General features: G+C 40.1%; 1 protein-coding gene across 4 annotated transcripts in view; it reads right to left on the bottom strand.

Moving 5' to 3' along the window:
- Positions 1-27,056, bottom strand: part of LOC112621193 (cytochrome P450 3A8) — a 95,605-nt gene that overhangs the window by 60,547 nt on the left and 8,002 nt on the right. The window contains exons 4-13 of one of the 4 annotated variants that reach the window (XM_025380518.1): positions 20,366-20,465; positions 17,867-17,980; positions 17,513-17,601; positions 16,095-16,243; positions 14,873-15,000; positions 14,121-14,187; positions 11,031-11,191; positions 9,991-10,217; positions 8,773-8,935; positions 6,464-6,548 (exon numbers count right to left, since the gene is read on the bottom strand). In XM_025380518.1, coding sequence (XP_025236303.1) covers positions 6,464-6,548; positions 8,773-8,935; positions 9,991-10,217; positions 11,031-11,191; positions 14,121-14,187; positions 14,873-15,000; positions 16,095-16,243; positions 17,513-17,601; positions 17,867-17,980; positions 20,366-20,465 — 1,283 coding nt within the window. Of the gene's footprint in view, positions 1-5,981; positions 6,549-8,772; positions 8,936-9,990; positions 10,218-11,030; positions 11,192-14,120; positions 14,188-14,872; positions 15,001-16,094; positions 16,244-17,512; positions 17,602-17,866; positions 17,981-19,923; positions 20,002-20,365; positions 20,466-27,056 lie in introns of those variants that run through there. The other 3 variants (XM_025380515.1, XM_025380517.1, XM_025380519.1) reach the window with 3 other exon arrangements.

The raw sequence follows: 27,056 nt of genomic DNA, 5'->3' as shown, positions 1-27,056 counted from the left end.
TGTAATCTCCAGTGCTGGTGGTGGGCCCTGATAGGAGGTGATTGGATCCTAGGAGCAGTTTCTCATGGTTTCACACCATCCCCCTTGGGTGCTGTCCTTGTGACAATGCGTTTTTATGAGATCTGGTGGCTTAAAAGTGTGTGGCACCTCCTCCCCACTCTCTCTTGCTTCTGCTCCAGCCATGTAAGATCCGTCTGCTTCTCTTTCACCTTCTGTCATGATTGTAAATTTCCTGAGGCCTCCCTAGAGGCAGAAGTTGCTATGCTTCCTGTAGAGCCTGCAGAACCATGAGACAATTAAATCTCTTTTCTTTATAAATTATCCAGCCTCAGGTATTTCTTTATAGCAATGCAAGAAAGGACTACTATATCCAGACATGATCATTTTTTTCAAGGTGATCAATCACAAAGCAGTCAGTTTATTGCCTCTGCACATCAACTGTCTCTGTAGGAAAACCCGTTAATGCTGCTGCTCCCTATGGCAGGCCTGCTTGCAACTCATCTTTGATGGGTCATGTATGGACTCCCCCAGCTAGGGGTTCTGGATGTCTGAAGACCTTCCCAGTCTGATGTTACTGAGGGGTGGAGGATGGAAGGAAGAAGAAAAGCTGACGGAAGAGGTCGCCAGCCGCCAGTTCAACTGTGAATCTGCTAGTCTCACAAGGTTGGCTACAGAGAGGCAAATTAGGAAAATGCAGCTGAAAATTATGGTGTATATAAATGGATCCATATACCTCATGTGTGCTTTCAGCTGAAAGGCAGGGGCCTTCTAATGTCCACGTACCTTCCTGTTGATAGCAAAAGATGTAGTATTTTACATAAGTAACCATAAAATTTTCCAGAGAGTTGAATTAAGACCTTGTTTTCTCTTCTAGAATGGGTAGCACTTAAGGCAGTATAGGTTCCAAACATTCTGTACGAATCCAGTGACTCTGACAATATGTGGTAAAATAAAACTAGAAATGGCATGGAGGGTCATGTTTGGAGGACCCAGCAGAGGCAGCATATAGTGCATTTAGCTATTTGCCCCAGAATAGTTAGTGGAAGTGTGTGCACCATATACTGAAACCAGGGCAGCCTTCGGTTTTCTGACTCCAGTTTCTTCTTTTGTTGTCGCAGCCATGGCAAATCAATGACACTAATGTCTGCTTCTAAACTTTCTACAAGTTACATGGTCTCTCAGGCCAGGACAAACTATTGAGTTAATGTGTCAACAGCACTGGCCCCCGAGGAAAGATGTAGGTGAGTGTCTAGACTCACATGGTTCCACGTCACGGCAGAGGCTGTGCTGGGTAAGCTGTTTAGTTTCTTTCCAGCTCCCCTCTGGTAGAGTAATACTGCTTTCGTTTTCAATGAAGAGGCTAACAGAAAAGCCAGTCATCTATTGCATGTAATCGTGTTGGCCTAAGTAGGGCATGGTCTCCACTATAGCTTCTGACTCCTGGGCTGCACCAGCATCATCTAAGGCTAAGGTATTGTTTGCCCGGCTGCCCAAATCTGTAGTGACAGCCCCACAACATGGCGGACCACACACAGAGTGACACAGATGGTGCCCCTGTGTCCAGGCTTGAAGCAGATGAGATGCCAACCGGTTTGCTCTTTGAGTGACGTCCACTGTGGGGCCAGGACCCATGAATATCTCTTTGCAGTTCTACCCTGAGAACTGAGGAATATTTTCTCACTTCATACTGATCCTACCTGGATGCCTTTGCTATTGTCACTGGCTCACAATCTTGCCTACTCCCTTGCCCCGAGAGTTTAACACAGCCTGCTAAGCAGGTATATTCAAAAAGGAGGTATTAAAATAAATTGTTGGGCATGTATATTTAAAAAGACATATGCAATCTTGTCTTAGAGATATACATTCGTGCATTAGACTCGTATTCCTGACATTATTCTAGAAAGGTGGTGTTATTTTATACACGTTTATTGTCACAAATACTGAACTAACAGCCCTCTTTTATTATCCAGAAGGAACATGCTGGAAATAGTCTATCTCCAAAAAATTCTGGTTTAAAAATGAATAAATTTAAACCAAATCAATTCATTTAAAAATGTTAGAAAATGGAAACCATGTTGCCACAACTCACTGAATTCCTAAGCTTTCTGTGAAAGAATTAAAATGAGGTTTATATTTTCTATTTTCATGTTATTGTGGTTCCCTACTCTTAATAAAAACAAACTTGAGGTAGAAGTCAAATGTGACAGGTTGAGCCTCCACTACCCACAGTGGAAGGTAACTCTTTCCTCTCCACCTGCTCTAGGATGCCAGGAATCCCACCAGTGAGAGGGTTCATCCTCCTGTACTGTAACATAAAGGAGAAAATATGTGTAAAATCCAAATTGGCTTTCATGGCTCCTGCCTTTTCAGGCTGCTGGCAGATTCCCATTAGGTGAGAAACAAAGCTGTATATTAATCCTAGCCTCCCAGAGACCAGAGAAAAAAGATTAAAGCAAAGAATAAATCTTCAGAACTTCCTCCAAGTCTCCTTTGCTCTAGAGATTATTCCAGAATGCTTGAAATCCATCCCCACAAGCCACACCTACAGATCTTTACCCATGCAATTCCTTCTGCCTGGAGTGTACCTGCACCCCCTAGATGACTCCTACACATCCTTCCAAGCCCAGCCAGACAGACCCCTTCTGTTAAAGCCTTTCCTTACCAAATTCCCCACACAGATGTAACCATTTCCTCCTCTGGGTGCCTCCTATCCCCCTCACACAGTCCCATTGTCCTCTTCCCTCTCTGCCACCATTGTGGGTTTCTGTGCCTGTTTCCCTCAGCAGAGATGAGCTCCTCAAGGGCACAGTCTGGTATTATTTACTGTCATGACCCTGGTCCCTAGCAGGGTACTGTACACACGGTGGGTGACCAGAAACATTGGTGGAGTTGACTTGGGTGAGATTGCTGGGCCCCTGCGTGTCATCCCCTCTGACTCTGTAGAAATAGACTAATTACTCTCAGCAATAGGCTAATCGTGCTTGGGACTCAAATGCAGCAAGCACTGTGTCCCAACTAATGCATTTGGTCTTGTTCCATAAAGGAAAATAATAGAAGGCATGTTCTGCCACCTAATTCCTCAGAAGGTAACACAATATGAAGAGACTACCTGTTGAGAGTTGTACTGAATGTGTCAAGGAAGATACTATGCATCGGAAGAACACCCAGAGGCACCCTGTGCCTCTCCTCTATTCATTCCTGCATGAAAGCATTCATCATGTATTTTAAAAGCTGTGCTCCCAGTACTTAGTGTACAAAGTTGACTAAGACCCAGACATTAGTTCGGTTGTTTTTATTTGTAGATCCTGCAAATAAGTGAGAACATGCAATGTCTGTCTTTCTGTGCCTGGCTTATTTCACTTAACATAATGACCTCCAGTTCCATCCATGTTATTACAGATAACAGGATCTCATGCTTTTTTTGTGGCTGAATTGTACTCCATTGTGTATAATTGGAGTACTTTCTTTATCCATTCATCTGTTGATGGACACTTAGGTTGCTTCCAAATCTTGGCATTTGTGAATAGTGGCTATTGTGAACATGAGAGTGAAGATATTTCTTCAGTATATGGATTTCTTTTCTTTCAGGTATATACCCAAGCCCTGCGATTTCTGGATCTTATGGTAGCTCTATTTTAATTTTTTGAGGAACCTCCAAACTGTTCTCTATAGTGGTTGTACTAATTCACACCAACAGTGTACAAGGGTTTCCTTTTCTCCACATTCTCGCTGGCATTTGTTGTTGCCTGTCTTTTGGATAAAAGCCATTTTAGCTGGGGTGAGATGTTATCTCACTGTAGTTTTTTATTTCATTTCTCTAATGATCAATGATGTTGAGCACCTTTTTATACGTCTACGTGATATTTGTATGTCTTCTTTTGAGAAATGTCCATTCAGGCTGGGCGCGGTGGCTCAAACCTGTAATCCCAGCATTTTGGGAGGCCCAGGCGGGTGGATCACAAGGTCAGGAGATCAAGACTATCCTGGCTAACACGTGAAACCCTGTCTCTACTAAAAATACAAAAAATTAGCCTGGCGTGGTGGCAGGCGCCTGTAGTCCCAGCCACTTGGGAGGCTGAAGCAAGTGATTGGCATGAACCCGGGAGGGGGAGCTTGCAGTGAACCGAGATTGTGCCACTGCACTCCAGCCTGGGCGACAGAGACTCCATCTCAAAAAAAAAAAAAAAAAGGAGAGAGAGAGAGAAATGTCTATTCAAATCTTTTGCCCATTTTTTGATTGGATTATTAGATTGTTTACTACAGAGTTGTTTGAGCTCTTTATATATTCTGGCTATTAATCTGTTGTCAGAGTGTTGGTTTGAAACTATTTTCTCCCATTCCGTGGTTTGTGTCTTCATGTTGTTGATTACATTTTTTGCAGCACAGAAGATTTTTAACTTGATGTGATTCCATTTGTCCATTTTTGGTTTGGTTGCCTGTGCTTGTGGGGTATTACTTCGGAAATTTTTGCCCAGACCAATGTCCTGAAGAGTTTCCACAATGTTTTCTTGTAACAGTTTCATAGCTTGAGGTCTTAGATTTCAGTCTGTCTCACTCTGTTGCCCAGGCTGGGGTGCATTGGCATGATCTCGGCTCACTGTAGCTTCCACCTCCCAGGTCCAAATGATACTCCCACCTTAGCTTACTGAGTAGCTGGGACTATAGGCATGCACCACCATGCCCAGCTAACTTTTGTATTTTTTGGTAGAGATGGGGTTTCACCATGTTGGCAGGCTGGTCTCTAACTCCTGACCTCAAGTGATGGCCTCTCAAAGTTCTGCAAAGTACTGAGATTACAGGCATGAGTCACCCCACTCAGCCAGATTTCAGTCTTTAATCCACCTTGATTTGATTTTTGTGTCTGGTGAGATATAGGGGTCTAGTTTCATTCTTCTGCATATGGATATCCAGTTTTCCCAGCACCATTTATTGAAGAGACTGTCTTTTCCCCAATGTATGTTCTTGGTAGCATTGTCAAAAATGAGTTCACTGTAGGTGTTTGCATTTGTTTCTGGGTTCTCGATTGTATTTCATTGGTCTATGTGTCTGTTTTCGTATAAGAACCATGCTGTTTTGGTTACTATAACTCTGTAGTATAATTTGCAGTCAAGTAATATGATTCCTCCCATTTTGTTCTTTTTGCTGAAGATAGCTTTGGCTATTCTGGGTCTTTTGTGGTTCCATACAAATTATAGGATTTTTTTCTATTTATTTGAAGAATGCCATTGGTATTTTGACGGATTTCATTGAATCTGTACATTGCTTTGGGTAGTGTGGACATTTTTAACAATATTGATTCTTACAATATATAAACATGAAATATCCCTTTTTGTGTCTTCAATTCCTTTCATCAGTGTTTTACAATATTCACTGTAGAGATCTTTCTCTTCTTTGATTAACTTAATTTCTAGGTATTTAGTTTTATTTGTGACTATTGTAAAAGGGATTACTTTTTTATTTTTGCCAGATTGTTCACTATGGCATATAGAAATGCTACTAATTTTTGTATGTTGATTTTGTATCCAGCAACATTACTGAATTTGTTTATCAGTTCCAATAGTTCTTTGGAGTCTTTAGATTTTTCCAAATATCAGTCTCCTGTGTAGCTGAGTTTACAGGCATGTACCACCATGCCTAGCTAATTTTTGTATTTTTAGTAGAGATGGGGTTTCACCATGTTGACCAGGCTGGTCTTGAACTCCTGACCTCAGGCGATCCACCTGGCTCAGCCTCCCAAAGTGCTGAGATTACAGGAATGAGCCACTATGCCTGATCAAAAATGGCATAATTAAACTATGAATATTCTTTCTAAACAATGGGTAAAGTCACAGCGGATTAACTTTCACCTATGTTAATAATCAAATTCTAGTTCTGACAAACGCCCCATACCAACAGTGATTACAATGATCAAAAATATTTACTTGTTGGTTCTTATTCAGTTCTATAGATTTCTCCTTAATATGCAGGAAAGCATCTGATAATACTTTTGTAAAGTGGTCTTTATTGATTTAATATAAAACTTATTATAGAATACTCCAGGTAAAACATGAGCTATAAATGTCACTGTTAGAGCCATCAAAATAATTCTTGTTTTCATTAATAATTGTGGATGAAATTATTGAGAAATGTTGATTCTCTTATCAGAGCTCAGGAGGAGTTAATGGTGCTAACTAGGGGTGCTTGAACCAGGCTGGAGATAGTCCTATGAGAAGCAGAGGAGCCAAATCTATCTCCCCTGCACTAATTTGGTCATCTCCTTTATATTCCCAAGTATAACACTATACACAGACAGGGAAAGAGCTCAATGCATGTACAGAATCCCTGGTTATTTATGCAGTACATTGGATGAAGCCCATCTTCATTTCAGGGTTCTATTCACAAAGTAATTTGAGGTCTCTGGTGTTCTGGGGCACAGCTTTCTTGAAGAGCAAAGCAGAAGTCCTTAGTAAAATTCAGGCTCCACTTACGGTCCCATCCCTTGACTCAATCTTTAGAACAATGGGTTTTTCTGTTTGAAGAAGTCCTCCTAAGCGTAATTTCAGCGGGATCTGCAACAGTTAAAAAAGCATATTGAGTAGCATTAAGTAAAGCCAAAGTAGAAAGTATAGCATCAAAGTAAAAAAATGCATTAATGACAATAATGCTTGTAAACATATAAAAACTACTTTCAGCACTATAAATCTTGGATTCTTTATACTTATTCTATAAGATGTGTGAAGATTGGATAGTGAGAGCATTCATCATCTATCATTTAACAAAATATTTATGGAGTACTCTTCTGTGCCAGGCCTGAGACAAATTCATGGGAACCTGTGTTCTTTATTGATTTAAATTTTAAGTAAAATGGATGAGTCTTTAAAATTTAAACCAGATTATTAAGCATGATGGCAAACTATTTTTGAAGAGTCATATAAAGTTAATTTTGTGTATGTTGAAACTTGCAAGGTAATCCTAAGTAGTTATTGTACATTTTAATTATATGGACAGTCTTCAACTTCCAGAGTCCAGTAATTCCTCCCAGTTGAACCTGTCCAGTGTAAAGATGGGAAGACACCTTCAGGAAACATCATCGTTTTATTTTTTATCATCTCCTCTTGGCTCCTAAGGGTAGTGCAAGTGGGGAACCTCTCAATTCCTACAGTGTTTTGACTCAACTTTTAGCCCCATTCTTATTGAGACACTGCTTCAGTATTGAGGGGACACAACAGAGTGATATTCTGATCACCATGGAGTAATGGGCATGAAAATGGCCATGGAGATCAAGAAGTGCCAGCTTGGGAGCTTACCAAGGAATACCTTCCCCATCCCCGGTGTGCCAGAGGACCACTTTTATTCAGGGCTGGGTACCCTGTCTGAGCACATATAGGATAGCTACACAGCTGGCCTAAAGCCACCAATAATACGGAATATGAAAATAATATGGAAACTATTTCTATCTTCTTCCTCTCCTATATAGAAAGCCTACTTACTTAAGGGGTGGAGTTGAATAATAAATACATGAGACTTAGAAATAAGATTTATAGGGTCTTGTTTAATATGAATCAGTGACATCTGTTCTTTAACTTCTTCAGAGAAAATATTTCAAATCTTTCTATAAATATAACACCTTATTATTTAAAAATTTTCAAAACCCAAGAATGTTTTCACTGCAGACAGACATGCATGCGCACATGTGCACACACACACACACACACACACACGCATATGCATGAATAGCATTTGTTAAAGGTTCACATTAAGTAGCTTAATATATGTATGCAAGCCATCAACTGCACATCACTCCTTAAACATTGACCAAATGCTTGCGTTAGATACAGTCCCTTGCAAGGCACCACTGGGATATTTTAAAAGGAATAAAATGAGAGGATATTGTTAATGGAGGTGGGAAGACATTCTTAGATACAGAGAAAATATAGAGAATAAAACTCAATGATTCAATGGCAAATTGTGAAATTATACGGTAATAGCCTCCAGTATCCAATAACAGAGCAGAGAAGTAAATGGGCCCTGGACTAGGAGGAGAAGACACTTTGGAGGGGCTTGGAAATTGAACTAGGACTTGAAAGATAAGAACAAAATGAGGAGAAAGGGAACAACATTAATAGAGTTATAACTGGGTTGAAATGGAGCCCAACTGAATGGAGCTAGGCACCTGGAAGATGAGGTCAGTCAGGATGGCCTTGGACTGTGGTAGCCCTTCATGTCCACCAGAAATGCCTTAAATTAGTCATTCTCAACCTTGTCTTCAGATAAGAAACAATGGGGGAGCTTTTAAAGCTACACTCTGGGCAAATTAGTTTAGAATTTCTGTGATATCCCAGGCATTATGAATTTTTAAAGCTCCCTGGTGATTCCAAGGTACAGTTAGTGGTTGGGAGCCACTGTCATAAGAAAGTTTCTGAAAGTTCTGGTAGGGGAGAGCAGCATTCAAAAGTCACAACAAGGTATTCATTGCACTTTATGATTGTGCAAAATACTTCCCCATCTTTCCAATCGACTTGAAACTGAACTTAAACTTTGCTCAAGTTCAAGGAGACTGCAGATAATCATGCCATGCTAATCTACATGGACTTCACATGATGTTTTTAATGCTACAGCTTTTGACCTCCAGAACTGAAGCGCCCTCAAAGATCACAGATGGGTCCAAATTGATTCCTTGGCCCATAGGACAAATTAGTAAAAGATTAAACAAGCATATTCTTTTTAAAAATATAGACCTTTCAGTTAAAAGAATTCTTAATAAAACATTATTTTTGTAGAAAATTGACTAACCTGTGTTTCTTTACAAGGTTTGAAGGAGAAGTTCTGAAGGACTCTGATTAGAGCAAGTTTCATGTTCATGAGAGCAAACCTCATGCCAATGCAGTTTCTGGGTCCACTTCCAAAGGGCGTGTATATGTAAGGATCGATGTTGTCCTTGTTCTTCTTGCTGAACCTGGTTCCACATTGGTAGATTTTTAAAAAGTTAATGACATAATGCCCCTAAGAGTTACATGTAAGGTTTCTTACTTAGGGCCCACCCCTCCTCTAGTAGTACACAGGATACTTTTGTGGGCTGGTCATTGAAATCCTGCTATGCTTATTTTGCTATGAGAATTGTACGCTACAGATCCTTTCTACTCTCCCTACACTATAGGAGCTTTCAGTCTTGTTGAGATGAGATAAATACTGTTGCAAAGAATACTTATTTCCAAATACTGAAATTATATTCAGGGTGGTGATGTGTTCACACTATAAAAGGCACATAAGTGATAAGACTGAGTAATGGAAAAGTAGGTTCCTGCCTCAAGTCACACTTACATTGGTCATGAGGAAGGAGAAGGGGAAACTGTCTTGCACTATTTCAAAATTGTTATTTTGCACTTTCCTTCTCTCCTCTCTTGTTTTTTCTAATCCTCCTCCTTCTCCTCCCTACCTTGTCTTATCCCTCCTTCTCCTCCTTCTTCTTCTCTCCATCTCTCCCTCTTTCTCCCCAACACCTCTATAGAATAATTGAAGTTAGATAATTTACACAGGCATACGATGCTACTATACCGAGGTAACACGGTATCATCACTGCTTTCTTTGTCTATCTCTTCCACTAAGCTATAAATTCTTTGAAGATTAGACCCATGTTTTTTATTCAAATTTTATTCCTAAATATTTGATTATATTTATGAAAAAATATTCATTTGGGGGATGTAATAATAGCATTGTGATCATGTGTTTCTAAAAGAGTCCTTATATTTTGGACACTTATGACCCGTAAGGACATAATTGATGACCTTCATCTTAAGTTTTTGGGACTGTGGATGGCTGTAGTTTTCTTTTTTCTAGTCTGTGGTTTGAAAAGTGTGACAATAATCAATTTGATGATTTAAGAAAACTTCTAAATGTAAAAAGACAAGCAAATAATTATATAAGCCCATGACCGTCCTATAGATTAAGAGAGACAGAATATGCTTGAACCAGGCTGGTTCAGGGAGGGCTCCCTTCTCAGGGGCCTTGTACCTTTCAGGGAGGAACTTCTCAGGCTCTGCCCAGTACTTTGAGTCATGATGAAGAGCATAGGTTGGAATCATCACCACCACCCCTTTGGGTATGAATATCCCATTGATTTCAACATCTTTTTTGCAGACCCTCTCAAGTCTCATAGCAATTGGAAATAATCTGAGCGTTTCGTTCACCACCATGTCGAGATACTCCATCTGTAGCACAGTATCATAGGTGGGTGGTGCCTGGTAAGAAAGAAACAGATTTGGATAAACTGAGATTTTGAATTAACTTTTAACTCAGTCCATGCAGTACTGTTGAAGTGTTAGAAGCTCCAGAGAATAACTCATACTGGTAAAGGATCGAAGCATTTATAAAGTGTTTTAATAACTGTCATGCCCGTTGATGTGCTCAATGGCCCACTGAGATGCGTGGAGGTGTTGTGAAGAGGGGAGACATTTGGGACAGCTCTCACCCTAGGGACTGAAATCCTTAGCATAACCGTGTAGTGGTTTTTGTTTCTCATGGAAACAAATGTGACTAATAGGCTATGACCACTAGCATCAAATAAAATATGAGAAAGTGATTGGCACCTTTCAAAAAAAAAAGGTCACACGTCTGTAACCAAGAAAGTGAAAACAGATAAAAAGAGCAAATTCCTGTGTCCATGTGTGGACACAGGGAAGGGAACATCACATACCACTATGGTGCCTGCTCCAACCACAAAATTCACAACCAAAACCGATGTGAAATGAGTGTGAGCAATAAATGCTTATTGTTAGATGCCACTGAGATTTTTTGAGGTTTTTTCCTTAGCATTATTGTAGTAACAGAAAGCAGATGAACCAAGTACAGCACTGTTTTACAAAGATCTTATGATTCTGCCAGTAGCAACAATTCCCTATGTTTCTTTCTTTTCTTTTCAGAGTCTTCCTACAGAGTGTCAGTGAAAGAATCAGTGATTATGCTTTTTACAAAAATCTTCCTGGGGAGTGGTGAGGAGACATTTTTGCTAAGGCTTCACCTCCTCCCTCCTTCTCCACGTATCATCCACTCACCTTATTGGGTAAAACTGCATCAATTTCCTCCTGCAGTTTCTGCTGGACATCAGGGTGAGTGGCCAGTTCATACATAATGAAGGAAAGAACACTGCTGGTGGTTTCATAGCCAGCAAAAATGAAGATAATTGATTGGGCCACGAGCTCCAGATCAGACAGAGCTGAAAGGAGAGGAAAGACATTTTAGGTAAATCAGGTCAATGTAGGCCATCACAGTTTAGATGAAGAGAAATCTAAGTGAAGCCCTCAAATCCCTAAGGGAAAAAAATAGAAAAGCAATTCAGAGGTACACTTGGGGTGGTTTCACTCTGATGTGTATCTTACAGAACCAGAATAAGGCAAATCATTTTAATCCAGTTTTCCCCAAGGTCTTCGAGAATGTGGGCCATCCACTCCTCCTCATGCCATCCCCGCCACCTGCATGGCTGTGTAATTTCCAGAGAGAGCATTTCTTCCTAACATACTCAGTGTTATGGGTGTGCTCCTTGAATGATCCTAAAAATACTTTATTGTAAGTTAATATGAGGTAGTCTTCTCCCCCAAGAAAAATGTAATTTATTTTAGCTACGATATACCTTGACGAACTTTGAGAGAATTTGCAATATTAATGGTTAAACGTAGGGAAAATTAAAGGATATTTCCCGTAGATATGTTTGAGGGAACTTAAGGGACCAATGTTGGACTACAGACCATCTCTTGGTACCCAAAGTGTGGTCCAGGGGTCAGAAGCATCTGGGAGCTCATTAGAAATGCAAAATCTCAAACCCCACCCTTGAACTACTGATTCAAAATCTGAACTTTCACAAGATGTGGTGATTTGTGTGCATAGCCTAGCTTGAGAAGCATGGATTACATCTTTGAGAGGCATCAGGTGATAGATCTAGGCTACAGTTCTCAGAATTGACTATCTCAGGATGTACAAGAATGAGAGATGGGGCCGGGCGCGGTGGCTCACGTCTGTAACCCCAGCACTTTGGGAGGCCGAAGCGGGCCGATCACAAGGTCAGGAGATCAAGACCATCCTGGCTAACACGGTGAAACCCTGTCTCTACTAAAAAATACAAAAAATTAGTCAGGCGTGGTGGCAGGCGCCTGTAGTCCCAGCTACTGGGGAGGCTGAGGCAGGAGAATGGCGTGAACCTGGGAGGCAGAGCTTGCAGTGAGCCGAGATCCAGCCACAGCACTCCAGCCTGGGCAACAGAGTGAGATTCCGTCTCAGAAAAAAAAAAAAAAAAAAAGATGAGAGATGGACAAAAAGCTAGATGAGTGGTGTTGATTGCAATCTGATGAATGGCATTAACATAGCATAAGCTCCTATGATGACAGGTTGGCCTCCCTTCTGGTTTTCTCCTGAGGCAAGGTCAGGGTGGTCTATCATTGGTCTGTTTGATCAGGACTGGATTAGGACTTTTAAAGACCTAGAACACAGAAATAAATATGGTGCCTGCTCCAACCATGTAATTCACAACTAAAACCAATATGAAAGGAGTGTGAGAAAGGTTGACAGAGCTGTGATTTACCAGTGAAGACTTCTGTGATGCAGTTGTGGGTAAATTCAACTACCTAATCATTGCATTCAGTTATCATGAACCTGATGATACTGATGTGAAATTGAACTATAATCTCAAAGTTTAGAGCTCTGCTGTCCAATATGGTAGCTACTATCCACTAGTGGCTATTGAAAATCAAATTGTATTCAATTAAACTGAAATACCATTTAAAATTGATCTTCAGTGGCACTAGCCATATATCCAGTGCTAAAAAGCCATATGTGTCTTTGATTTCTATATGAAACAGTAAAACAATAGACTATTTCCTTTATTACAGCAAGTTGTATTGGGATAGACAGATGAATAGATAGATGATAGATAGATAATAGATAAGTAGATAGATGATAGATGGATAAATGATAGATAGATGATAGATATATACATAGATACATAGATAGACATACAGACAAAAGTAGATGTAGATATGGACATATTTAAAGCAGTATGCTGGAGTCAGTCCAGTCCTGCTCTCTAGAACCAATAGTTAAATATTCAGGAATTTTATGAGATGGTTGCCAAGTCTTGGTGGCTTGAAATTGACCATGGTCATCATTTCGCCACTGTCATAGTCACAGTGACTTCAGTAAAAACCATACATGGGTTGTGGGCCGGGCGCGGTGGCTCAAGCCTGTAATCCCAGCACTTTGGGAGGCCGAGACGGGTGGATCACGAGGTCAGGAGATCGAGACCATCCTGACTAACACGGTGAAACCCCGTCTCTACTAAAAAAATACAAAAAACTAGCCGGGCGAGGTGGCAGGCGCCTGTAGTCCCAGCTACTCGGGAGGCGGAGGCAGGAGAATGGTGTAAACCCGGGAGGCGGAGCTTGCAGTGAGCTGAGATCCGGCCACTGCACTCCAGCCTGGGCGACAGAGCAAGACTCCGTCTCAAAAAAAAAAAAAAAAAAAAAAAAACCATACATGGGTTGTAAAATTAGTAGGTGAAACATTGAAGACAAAGAGGATATTTACACGATCTCAGAGGTTATCCCCACAAGTTGCTAAGCCATTCCAAAGGAGAAAATAACTTTGCAGTAGATTAACCTGATGAACATACTTTCAACAAGCACTGCCAGCTAAAATCCCCCTGATTGGAACAGTGTGGCTCCTGATTGGATGTTAGATGTATTAGGTTGCTGCAAAAGTTATTGCGGGATTTTGCCATTACTTTTCATTGCTTTTTTCTGCAATGAAAAGTACTTTTTCAGCAACCTAATAAATTTACAGGCAGAAGTTTTGATTCATTGGATCTGGAGGAGGCCGAGAACTGGCATTTGATCTGATGTAGGTGATCCACAGACCGCCGACTGACTTTCTAGCATGCCAGGTTTGCTTAGGTTGCCCTTTAATCTTAGAACATGGCTATCTATGCCTGTATGCCTCTAGAAAGTGCCTCCAGCTACCATTTGTAACATCCAAACATGTGTCGTTTTGCTATGTGGCAGAAATTCTCATCCTCTTGGAATACTTCCTGCACATTTTCAGAACAAGGCCCTCCCTCTGAGTGCCCCACTAGTAGCCCCCAGAAGCACTCTGGTTACCTTTGTGGGACTCAGTTTCTTTCGAATTCTGAGAGTCAATCATCAGCTGAAGGAAATCCACTCGGTGCTAGAAGCAAAAAGAGAAATTTCATTGACAGAAAGTGGCTCCTGAAGTCAGAAGTAAATCAGAAGAGCAGTCCTCCATCTCCCTTCCGAGAGTATGGGTCCTTGAAGACCAGAAATCTGATGGGTGTTGCCTGAGTCACCAGTGAAAAAAATACCCTTCTAAATCCTTGGAAAGCAGGATGTTTTCCTGAAACAAATCTGGCTATCATGTGAGATGGCTCAAATTTAACCCACACTACACTTCAGCAGGTGGCCCAATAGGGCCTTTCATTGGAGAATGGGCAAAATAACAGGTTTGTACTTGAAATGAGTCCACCAATCTATGATCTGGGGAAAGCATAATACCAGTAAAATATATTTCCAAACAGTAATGTTTATCCTCTGTCAATTTATTGAAAGGAAATAAAGTGGTAAAGTTTTATCTCAATAAAATTTATGCCAAGGCATACTAACTGTCGTGTCTGATATCAAATTTTATGTGCTATCTCTGACTCATTTTCATATCTCCTTCCCCAAACTCCACTTTCTGCATTCCTACCAAATGAATTCTCTTGCTCTAAACATGAGTAGTCTTTATGTTAAAATCATTCTTTAAAAACATACAGGTAAGTGCACCAATCATATGTATATTATCTAAAAAATTATGAAAAACTAAGCATCCTCCTATAACTGCCACCAGATTTTACCTTTTGTGTATCTTTGAGGCGACTTTCTTTTATCCTTTTTACAGATTTTCTTAAAAAACTTGTAACTTCTCTTGGAAAAATAGAGATATTTAATACTTCAAGAATTGGGATGAGAAATGGGAAGATTGCTGTAGGAAAACCAAAACAAAAACAGAAAAAGAAATCCATTGTGAAAATGCAAAATTTATCTGGAGCAATTCTAATTTTCTCTACCAATCAGAAGAGTAAAAGACATCAAGGTTCTCAAGTGGAAGCCATTCCTTCTATAACTTTTGCCCTCTCACAGGCCAGTGGCTGAGCAAGGGCAGGTCTATGCATAGGGACCATCACTACGGCAGTGAGATCAGCAGCCCCTTGTGCATCTTTTGAATGATAAAAGGAACAAAATTCAATGCCTTAATCTCTTTGCCTTTATCTATTGGACTAGAGTCTCCTAGAATAACCCGAATCATAATCTGAAGCTCAAAATTAATCTTGCTGTTCAAGAAATAGTAGGTAGTCAAGATAGAAATAACACAGCATATCTCTGTCACCTATCATGGAATAAAGCTAAAATCAATAAGGGAAAGAAAATTGGGAAACTCACACATATGTGGAAGTTAAAGAATAAACGTTTAAGTAACCAATGAGTCAAAGTAGAAACCAAAAGGGCAAATAGAAACTGTTTTGAGGTGAACAAAAATTAAGATGTGATAGGCCACAATCTCATGGGATTTAGCAAAGAAATTGCTCAGAGGGAAATTTGTAGCTGTAATGTCTACATTTAGAAGAACAAAAAATCACAAATCAATCATCTACATTCATGCCACAACACAGTAAATGAGGAAAGGCAAACTAAGTCTGAAGCCAGCAGAAGAAAGAAAATAATACAGACTAAAGTACAAATTCATGAACTAGAGAATAAAAAAAAACCCTGACAAATGAATATCATTTCTATGAAGTGTCCAGAATAGGCAAATCTATAAAGGCAGAGAGTTGATTAGCGGTTGCATATGATGACAGGGTTTGTGGCAGGTGGTTGATAGCTAAAAATGTATGAGGTCTCTAGATTGACAAAAAAAGTTTTAAAGTTTTAAATGGTGATGGTCACACATATCTTCAAATGTACTACAAATCACTGAACTGTATGTTTTAAGTGGATGAATTACATGGTGATTTACATCTCAATAAAGCAGTTATTTTTAAGCAAGGAAGAGAGAAAAGGAAATAGTAGTCCACATACTTATTGAGAGAAAGAATGGATCTAAGAAATCAAATCTTAAAAGCTTCTTGGTGTTTTCCACAAAGGGGTCTTGTGGATTGTTGAGAGAGTCGATATTCACTCCAAATGATGTGCTAGTGATCACGTCCATGCTGTAGGCCCCAAAGACACTGAGTGGAGAAAGATGTGGCAAATTAAAATCAGCACCTCTTTACCATCCTTCTACTATACGTGCAACAGGAAACCCACATGTCCAGTCAAGACAGATAAAGAGCCACAGACTTTCAGAACTATCTACTGGATCATGTCCCATCACTCTCCATCAGAAGGTGGTTATCGGGTGCCAGTGATGCCGCTGGCCCTATGCTGGGGGTGATGGAGATACTTGACTGAATTAGACTTACCTCTGAGGTCAAGGAGCCCAGTCATAGGAAGACAGAGACCCATTATCAGAAAACTGTAGTAGCAGATGTTGAGTGTGGATGATACAAGATGTGTAAGCACTGTGCTTCAGCAGGACAAGAGTAGAATAATTAACTCTTCCTAAGGGGCTCAAGAAAGGTGGCATTGCCTGACTACAGACTCTATGCCCAGAGCTGATTCCTCTTCAGCACTTTACAAAGCAACAACACCCTGTTCTGAGTTCCTAGGAATATCATCCTTATTCTCTATACTCCCTGCTCAAGCTTTGGAAAGTTCCACTATCCCCAGCTGTGGTGAGCTGAGGTTGCCCTAAAGGCAGAATTATTTTTGTAAAATATAATGACCAAGAATGTTCTGGTTAAAAAAAAAAGAATATCTCAAAATTTGATTTGGAAATTTCTATAGTAAGTGACCACATATTCCGGTCTGCCCAGGACAGGCTCAGATTACACCTGTTGTTCCTGCATAAGTGTAGACAGCAAAAAATAGACTTGCCCTACCTCTAGCGTTTTTACCACCTTTTCTCCTTGAGACCAGAGGAAGCAGAAGTGGTGGGAATTGTTAATATTTAGTATTCTACTGATATCCTCAGAAAAAAACATGAAATGATCAAAGTTATTCTAAGTTCTCCATTATAACTTTCCCACCCTACTCACTGCCAACCAACAGATACCCAGTGCCTTCGCCTTCCACCATCCCATACACTCCATGCTTAAAAATTTGGTACAATCACACTTTTCCCCCAATGGATGTATTTAGTCTTCCAGAATATCCAAGGTGACGATTTAATGGATATGTAAACCCTGGCCCCTGTGCACAGGGGAGAAGATCCTTTTCCTCCAGCTGCCGCATCTCATTGGAGCTTCCCCATCTTGGGAGACCCATTGAAGTTGCATTACCACAGCCCTCCTTTTGTCTGGTCATAGAATAACCCAACAGTGGGAATATCAGCTCCATGGCAGGCAGCTGGAGGGGATCATGACAGCTCAGAACCCCAAGGCTGTGCTCCTACTTACTCTTTCAAGGTGACAGGCTTGCCTGTCTCTGTTTCACGCCTCAGATTTCTCACCAACACATCTCCATACTTGGCAATGATAGGGACCATCTAAGCACAAAACACAACACCACCCGTAGTTAAATGTGCAGACTCTAGTCCCAGAAGGACATGGCTTTCCCCAGCACAGAGCAGTAAGTGACATTTTATAATGAATTTTGTGATGTCTTTTCTGTACATAAAGATAAAAGACCATTTTTAGGAAGCTCAAATTCAGTGGACTACCCCTTGGAAAGGGACTGTGATCTTACTTTATACCTGTCCCCACCAGGTTCATTCTTTAAGTTTCTTATTAAAACTCATGTTGTTTTCATACCTCCTTGAGTTTTCCGCTGGTGAAAGTTGGAGAGAGCAATGATCGTATTCTCTTCCATTCTTCATCCTCAGCTATAGAGATGGCACTTTTCATAAATCCCACTGGACCAAAAGGCTAGAGTTCAAAGCAGAAACATTCTGTCCTACATCAGTTGTGGAGATCTCCATGGTTGTAGAAAATGTGTTAAACAGGCATCACATATTCAACAATTATTTAGTGACCATCTACTAGGTAACAGGCCCTATGCTAGATGCTCAATACAGATTTATCCCAGATGCCCAGTGTCCTGGGATGTATTTGTGTGAGGTGGCAGCATTCAGGAGACCCAGCCACCTGATGTGGTCTCCAGCCTGTATATCCCAGTCACCTTTTACATGCAAATTATCCACATAGTAGGGAACGTGTTCTTCCAGTAGAACAGACAGAATCAAGACCTAGCACTTCTGCGGTGTAGAGAAGGAGGGGAGACAGACAAGCAGGTGACTTTGGTGGACTGTATGTTGCCTCAGACGAGCTGTCAGTATGTTCTCCTACAGCATGGGCAATGTGAAAAAGAGGTGCCTCGATGTGGTGGTTTAAAAAAAAATAGTAGGTAATACCTTTAAAACTAGGAACATATTTTGAAGAAATAACATGATTCCATAAACATTCTTTTCTCTTAATTTTTTATTCCATTGATAGAAAGAAAAAAAAAGAGATAATTATTTTTGCCAACTTGGAACTGGCCTATCAAGCCAACACGTTGAAACTTTCTTTCATCTTCCATAACCATATTTTTTTATAATGAGTACTTCCAGCATTCATTTATGATAAAAACTCAGGAAACTAGGGAGAGAAAATTCCTCAATTTGATAAAGAGAATCTACAAAAACAAACAAACAAACAAACAAAAAAACAAAAAAAAAAACAGCCCACTTCATCAAAATCATGCTTAATGATCAAAGACCAAAGGCTTCCCTCCTAAGATTAGCAACAATTCAAAAATTTACCACATTTACTCAACATTATACTGGGAAGTCCTAGTGCAATAGACAAGAGAAAATAAATAAAAGGCATACAGATTGGAAAGGAAATCAGAGAATTGTCTCTATTTTCAAGTGACATAATTGACAATGTGTAAAATCTCAAGGAAAATACAAAACGACTTCTAGAACTACCATGCCAGTTCTGCAAGGTTCTAGGATACCAGATCAACACACAAAAACAAAGCACATTTCTGTGTAACAACAATCAATATCTGAAAATACAAGAAAAATGTAATATCATTTACAGTCATTCCAACAAAAATGAAATAATTTAGCTGTAAATCTAACAAAACATGTACAGGATCTCTATGCTGAAAACTACAAAATGTTATAAGCAATCAAAGAAAACCTAAGGCAATGGAGAGGCATACTATGTTCATGAATTGAAAGACCAAACAGTAAAGATACAGATTTTCCATAAATTGGTCTACATATTTAATTCAATTTTCATCAAAATAACAGCACGTTTATTTGTAGACACTGATAAACTCATTCTGAATTTGTATGGAAAAGCAGAGGACCAGGATGAGTTAAAACAAATCTGAGAAAAATAAGTCAATTAAAGTGGGAAGAATCACTCTACATGATGTTAAGAGTTACTGTACAGCTATTAGAGTCACCACAGTGTGATATTGGTGGAATAATAAACACAATGATCAATGGGACAGAGTAGTACATGAGAGATGCAAAGAAGTATGCCCAGGTGATTTTTAACAATATGCCCACCTTTCCAAAAATGGCATTGGAAGAATTGGACAGCCATAAGCCACACACACAAAAAAATGACGCTTGATCTAAATCTCATACCTTATGCAAAAAAAAACACAAAATGGATAATAGAGCTACATTTAGTAAAGCATTAAATTTTATGACTTTTAGAAAAAAACAGCAATATAGGAAGGAGGGCTAGGCAGAGAACTTTCAAACTTGGCACCAAAAGCACAATCCAGAAAAGGAAATATTAATACATTGGCCACCTCAAAATTTTAAAAAGTTTGCTCTGATATGGACCCTGTCAAAGAAAAAGACTTGTCACTGTAGGAAAGCAGGAGGGAGCCACATGGAGACAGAGTGGATCTGCAGCTTGATCATGCTGGTCGTTGCACGAATCTACTAATGTGATAAATTTGCATAGAATGCAAATGGGTTCTGCAGCTTGATCATGCTGGTCATTGCACAAATCTATGATTGTGATAAATTTGCATAGAACACATATGAGGGCACATAAAGTTGGTGAAATCTGAATAAGCTCTGTGAACTTTATCAATGTCAATTTCCTGTACTATAGAATGTGAATATACTGTATTTATAGTTATGCAAGATTGCAAGGTGTTACCATTGGTGGGGACGGGATGAAGTGGACATGGAACCTTCTTGTACATTTTTTAGGCAACTGTCTATGAATAGATAAGAATTTCAAAATATAAATTTAATCAATCAATCAGTATTTTAATTTCAACACATGAATGCTTACCCTCCGGTTTGTGAAGACAGAATAACATTCTTTCACTAGCACTGTTTTGATCATGTTGGGATCTGTGATAGCCAGCACAGGCTGTCGACCATCATAAAAGCTGTGTGGAAAACACAGAGTTGATCAGCCTTATTCTACAGCTAGAGCCCAACCCAGGAAGCCAGACTTTGATCCTGACATTACATAATACCCTAGTTGTACAATACACAGCAATCTTAGGTTCTAGTTCATTAGGTATGACACACAGCAAGAGACTGACACAGGAGTCACCCAAGTCTTCATATGATGAAGGATAATGTGGGCCAAACAAGGAAGAGACATTGAAAGACAAAAGAGCTCTTCAAAGAGACCATGGTTAGAAATGACAGTAGAGCATTTGTTAAGCTGGGTGGTGCATACATGGGTATTTCCCATGCCATTCTCCATAATGTTTCATATGTTTAAAATATTTTATTTTTAAAAAGAATATTAGGTCCGTGACAAATTGAAGGCAAGTAAATCATCAAATGCTCACAGGGATTAAGGGTTTCAATGGCCATTGGTGTAAGCCCTATTGACATCCAGAGCTGTGTGTTCTTTCTATTAGTTACATTGCCTGTGTGGGCCATGCCAGCTCCACAGCACCCTGCAGCCAGCACTGCAGTTTCTGATGAATCAATGAAAGAAGATGAAGTACAAAGAGGCAAAAACTTCTCCCACTTGCTTCTAGTGAACAAACACAGCACTGCACCTCTTCCGCTCCTCTCATCAAACCTCTAGTCCCTCTGACACGGAACAGCTGCTGCAATTGGCTGAGGCCACCTTATAAAATTACAGTCCAGTCACTTCCAAGATGGTCAGATAGGAACATCTCCGGTCTACAACTCCCAGTGAGATCTATGCAGAAGATGGGTGACTTCTGCATTTCCAACCGAGGTACCTTGTTGATCTCATTGGGACTGGTTGGATAGTAGGGGCAGCCCATGGAGGGTGAACCAAAGCAGAGCGGAGCATTACCTTACTCGGGAAGTGCAAGGGGTCAGGGGATATCCCTTTCCTAGCCAAGGGAAGCAGTGAATGACTGTGCCTGGAGGAGTGGTGCACTCCTGCCCAAATATTGCACCTTTCCCATGGTCTTCGCAACCGGCAGACCAGGAGATTCCCTCACGTACCTGGCTTGGTGGGTCTGATGCCCATGGAGCCTTGCTCGCTGCTAGTGTAGCAGTCTGAGCTTGACTTGGGATGCTAGAGTTTGGCGGGGGGAGGGGCATCCACCATTGCTGAGGCTTGAGTAGCCAGTTCCATGCTCACAGTGTAAACAAAGTGGCAGGGAAGCTCAAACTGGGAAGAGCCTACCGCAACTCAGCAAGGCCTACCACCTCTCTAGGTTCCACCTCTGGGGGCAGGGTGTATCTGAACAAAAGGCAGCAGACAACTTCTGCAGACATAAACATCCCTGCCTGATAGCACTGAAGAGAGCAGTGGTTCTCACAGCATGGCATTCAAGCTCTGATAATGGACAGACTGCCTCCTCAAATGGGTCCCTGATCCCCAGGCAGCCTGACTGGGAGACACCTCACAGTAGAGGCCAACAGACACCTCATACAGGTAGGTGCCCCTCTGGGACAAAGCTTCCAGAGGAAGGATCTGGCAGCACTATTTGCTGTTTTCCAGCCTCTGCTCGTGATACCCAGGCAAACAGGGTCTGGAGTGGGCCTCCAGCAAACTCCAACAGACCTGCAGCTGAGAGTCCTGTCTGTTAGAAGGAAAACTAACAAATGGAAAGGAATAGCATCAACAACAACAAAAAGGACATCCACACCAAAACCCCGTATGTAGGTCACCAACATCAAAGACCAAAGGTAGATAAAACCACAAAGATGGGGAGAAGCCAGAGAAGAAAGGCTGAAAATTCCAAAAACCAGAACACCTCTTCTCCTCCAAAGGAACACAACTCCTTGGCAGCAAAGGAACAAAACTGGATGGAGAATGAGTTTGACAAGTTGACAGAAGTAGGCTTCAGAAGGATGGTAATAACAATCTTCTCCAAGCTAAAGGAGCATGTTCTAACCAGTCGCAAGGAAGATAAAGACCTTGGAGAAAGGTTAGACGAATGGCTAACTAGAATAACCAGTGTAGAGAAGAGCTTAAATGACCTAGTGAAGCTGAAAACCAGTTAGAGAACTTCGTGAAGCATACATGAGCTTCAGTAGCCAATCTGATCAAGTGGAATAAAGGATATCAGTGACTGAAGATCAAATTAATGAAATAAAAGTGAGAAGACAAGATTAGAGAAAAAAGACAGAAGAGAAATGAACAAAGCCTCCAAGAAATATGGGACTATGTGAAAAGACCAAATCTATGTTTGATTGGTGTACCTGAAAGTGATGGGGACAATGGAACCAAGTTAAAAAACACTCTTCAAGATATTATCCAGGAGAACTTCCCGACCTAGCAAGGCAGGCCAACATTCAAATTCAGGAAATACGGAGAACACCACAAAGATACTCCTTGAGAAGAACAACCCCAAGACACATAATCATCAGATTCACCAAGGTTGAAATGAAGGAAAAAATGTTAAGGGCAGCCAGAGAGAAAGGTCAGGTTCCCCACAAAGGGAACTCATCAGACTAACAGCAGATCTCTTGGCAGAAACCCTATGAGCCAGAAGACAATGGAGGCCAATATTCAACATTCTTAAAGAAAAAAATTCCAACCTATAATTTCCTACCCAGCCAAACTAACCTTCATAAAAGAAGGAGAAATAAAATCCTTTACAGACAAGCAAATGCTGAGAGATTTTTGTCACCACCAGCCCTGCCTTACAAGAGTTCCTGAAGGAAGCACTAAACATGGAAAGGAACAACCCGTACCAGCTACTGCAAACACATGCCAAATTGTAAAGACCATCAACGCTATGAAGAAACTGCATCAATTAATAAGGAAAATAACCAGCTAATATCATAATGACAGGATCAAACTCAAACATAACACTATTAACCTTAAATGTAAATGGGAGAAATGCCCCAATTAAAAGACACACACTGGCAAATTGGATAAAAAGTCAAGACCCGTTGTGTGCTGTACTCAGACAACCCACCTCACATGCAAAGACATACATAGGCTCAAAATAAAGGTATGGAGGAAGATCTACCAAGCAAATGGAAACCAAAAAAAAAAAAAAAAAAAAAAAATGCAGGGGTTGCAATCCTGGTCTCTGGTAAAACAGACTTTAAACTGACAAAGACCAAAAGACACAAAGAAGGGATTTATAATGGTGACGGGATCAATTCAACAAGAAAAGCTAAATATCCTAAATAAGTATGCACCCAAATACAGGAGCACCCAGATTCATAAAGCAAGTTCTTAGAGACCTACAAAGAGACTTAGACTCCCCACACAATAATAATGGGAGATTTTAATACTCCACTGTTGATATTGACAGATCAACAAAACAGAACATTAACAAGGATATTCAGCACTTGAACTCAGCTCTGGACCAAGAAGAGCTAATAAACATCTACAGAACTCTCCACCCCAAATCAATAGAATATACTTCTCAGCACCACATCACACTTATTCTAAAATTGACCACATAATTGGAAGTAATACACTCCTCAGCAAATGTAAAAGAACAGAAATCACAACAAGCTGTCTCTCAGACCACAGTGAAATCAAATTACAACTCACGATTAAGAAAGTGACTCAATTGCACAACTATATGGAAACTGAACAACCTGCTCCTGAATGACTACTGGGTAAATAAGGAAGTGAAGGCAGAAATAAAGATGTTCTCTAAAATCAATGAGAACAAAGACACAACGTACCAGAATCTCTGGGACACATTTAAAGCAGTGTGTAGGGGGAAATTTATAGCACTAAATGCCCACTAGAGAAAGCAGGAGAGATCGAAAATCAACACAGTAACATCACAATTAACAGAACTAGAGAAGCAAGAGTAAACAAATTCAAAAGCTAGCAGGAGACAAGAAATAACTAAGATCAGAGCAGAACAGAAGGCGATAGAGACACAACAAACCCTTCAAAAAATCAATGAATCAAGGAGCTGTTTTTTTGAAAAGAGCAACAAAATACATAGACCGCTAGCAAGACTAATAAAGAAAAAAGAGAGAAGAATCAAATAGATGCGATAAATAATGATGAAAAGGATATCACCACTGGTCCTGCAGAAATGCAGATTACCATCAGAGAATACTATAAACACCTCTACGCAAATAAACGAGAAAATCCAGAAGAAATGGATAAATTCCTGGACCCATACCCCCTCATAAGACTAAACAGGGAAGAAGCTGACTCTCTGAATAGACCAATAACAGGTTCTGAAATTGAGCCAATAATTAATAGGCTACCAACCAAAAGAAGTCCAGGGCCAGATGAATTCACAGCCGAATTCTACCAGAGGTACAAAGAGGAGCTGTTATCATTCCTTCTGAAACTATTCTGAACAATAGAAAAAGAGGGAATCCTCCCTAACTCATTTTATGAGGCCAGTGTCTCCTGATACCAAAGCCTGGCAGAGACATAACAAAAAAGGGAATTTTAGTCCAATATCCCTGATGAACATCGATGCAAAAATCCTCAATAAAATACTGGCAAATCAAATCCAGCAAAACATCAAAAAGCTTATCCACCAGGATCAACTCAGCGTCATCCCTGGGATGCAAGGCTGGTTCAACATACCAAATCAATAAAGGTAATCCATCACATAAACAGAACCAATGACAAAAACCACATAATTTTCTCAACAGATGCAGAAAAGGCCTTTGACAAAATTCAACAGCCTTTCATTCTAAAAACTCTCAATAAACTAGGTATCGATGAAACATATCTCAAAATAGTAAGAGCTATTTATGACAAACCCACAGCCAATATCATACTGAATGGGCAAAAACTGGAAGCATTCCCTTTGAAAACTGGCACAAGACAAGGATGCCGTCTCTCACCACTCCTATTCAACACAGTGTTGGAAGTTCTGAATAGGGCAATCAGGCAAGAGAAAGAAATAAAGGATATTCAATTAGGAAAATTAGATGACATGATTGTATATTTAGAAAACCCCATCATCTCAGCCCAAAAACTCCTTAAGCTGATAAGCAACTTCAGGAAAGTCTCAAGATACAAAATCAATGTGCAAAAATCACAAACATTCCTATACACAAACAATAGACAAACAGAGAGCCAAATCATGAGTGAACTCCCATTCACAATTACTACAAAGAGAAGAAAATATCTAGGAATCCAACTTACAAGGGAAGTGAAGGACCTCTTCAAGGAGAACTACAAACCACTGCTTAACGAAATAAAGAGGACACAAACAAACGGAAGAACATTCCATGCTCATGGATAAGAAGACACCATATCATGAAAATGGCCATACTGCCCAAGGTAATTTATAGTTTCAATGCTATGCCAATTAAGCTACCACTGACTTTCCTGACAGAATTGGAAAAAACTAGTTTAAAGTTCATATGAAACCAAAAAAGAGCCCACATAGCCAAGACAATCCTAAGCAAAAATAACAAAACTGGAGGCATCACGCTACCTGACTTCAAACTATACTTCAAGGATACAGTAACCAAAACAGCATGGTACAGGTACCAACACAGATATATATACCAATGGAACATAGCAGAGGCCTCAGAAATAAAACCATGCATCTACCACCACACATCTACCACCACCTGATGTTTGACAAACCTGACACACACAAGCAATGGGGAAAAGATTTCCTATTTAATAAATGGTGTTGGTGAAACTGCCTAGCCATATGCAGAAAATTGAAACTGGACCCCTTCCTTACACCTTATACAAAAATTAACTCAAGATGGATTAAAGACTTAAGTGTAACACCTAGGACCATAAAAATCCTAGAAGAAAACCTAGGCAATACCATTCAGGACATAGGCATGAGCAAAGACTTCATGTATATAACACCAAAAGCAATGACAACAAAAACTAAAATTGACTAATGGGATCTGATTAAACTAAAGAGCTTCTACACAGCAAAAGAAACTATCATCAGAGGGAAGAGGCAACCTACAGAATGGGAGAAAATTTTTGCAATCTATTCATCTGACAAAGGGCTAATATCCAGAATTTACAAAGAACTTAAACAAATTTACAAGAAAAAAAGCAAACAACCCCATCAAAAAATGGGCAAAGGATATGAACAGACACTTCTCAAAAGAAGACTTTTATGCAGCCAACAGACATGTGAAAAAATGCTCATCATCACTGGTCATTAGAGAAATGCGAATCAAAACCACAATGAGAAAGCATCTCATGCCAGTTAGTATGGTGATCATTAAAAAGTCAGGAAACAACAGATGCTGGACAGGTTGTGGAAAAATAGGAACACTTTTACACTGTTGGTGGGAGTGTAAATTAGTTCAACCATTGCGGAAAACAGCGTGGCGATTCCTCAAGTATCTAGAACTAGAAATACCATTTGACCCAGCAATCCCATTACCAGGAATATACCCAAAGCATTATAAATTATTCTACAATAAAGACACATGCACACGTATGTTTATTGCGGAACTATTCACAATAGCAAAGACTTGGAACCAACCCAAATGTCCATCAGTGACAGACTGGATAAAGAAAATGTGGCACGTATACACCATGGAATACTATGCAGCCATAAAAAAGAATGAGTTCATGTCCTTTGCGGGGACATGGATTAAGCTGG

Source organism: Theropithecus gelada, chromosome 3, assembly GCF_003255815.1.
Source record: "Theropithecus gelada isolate Dixy chromosome 3, Tgel_1.0, whole genome shotgun sequence".
Taxonomy (NCBI): Eukaryota; Metazoa; Chordata; class Mammalia; order Primates; family Cercopithecidae; genus Theropithecus; species Theropithecus gelada.
This window is presented reverse-complemented; position numbering and strand designations above follow the sequence as displayed.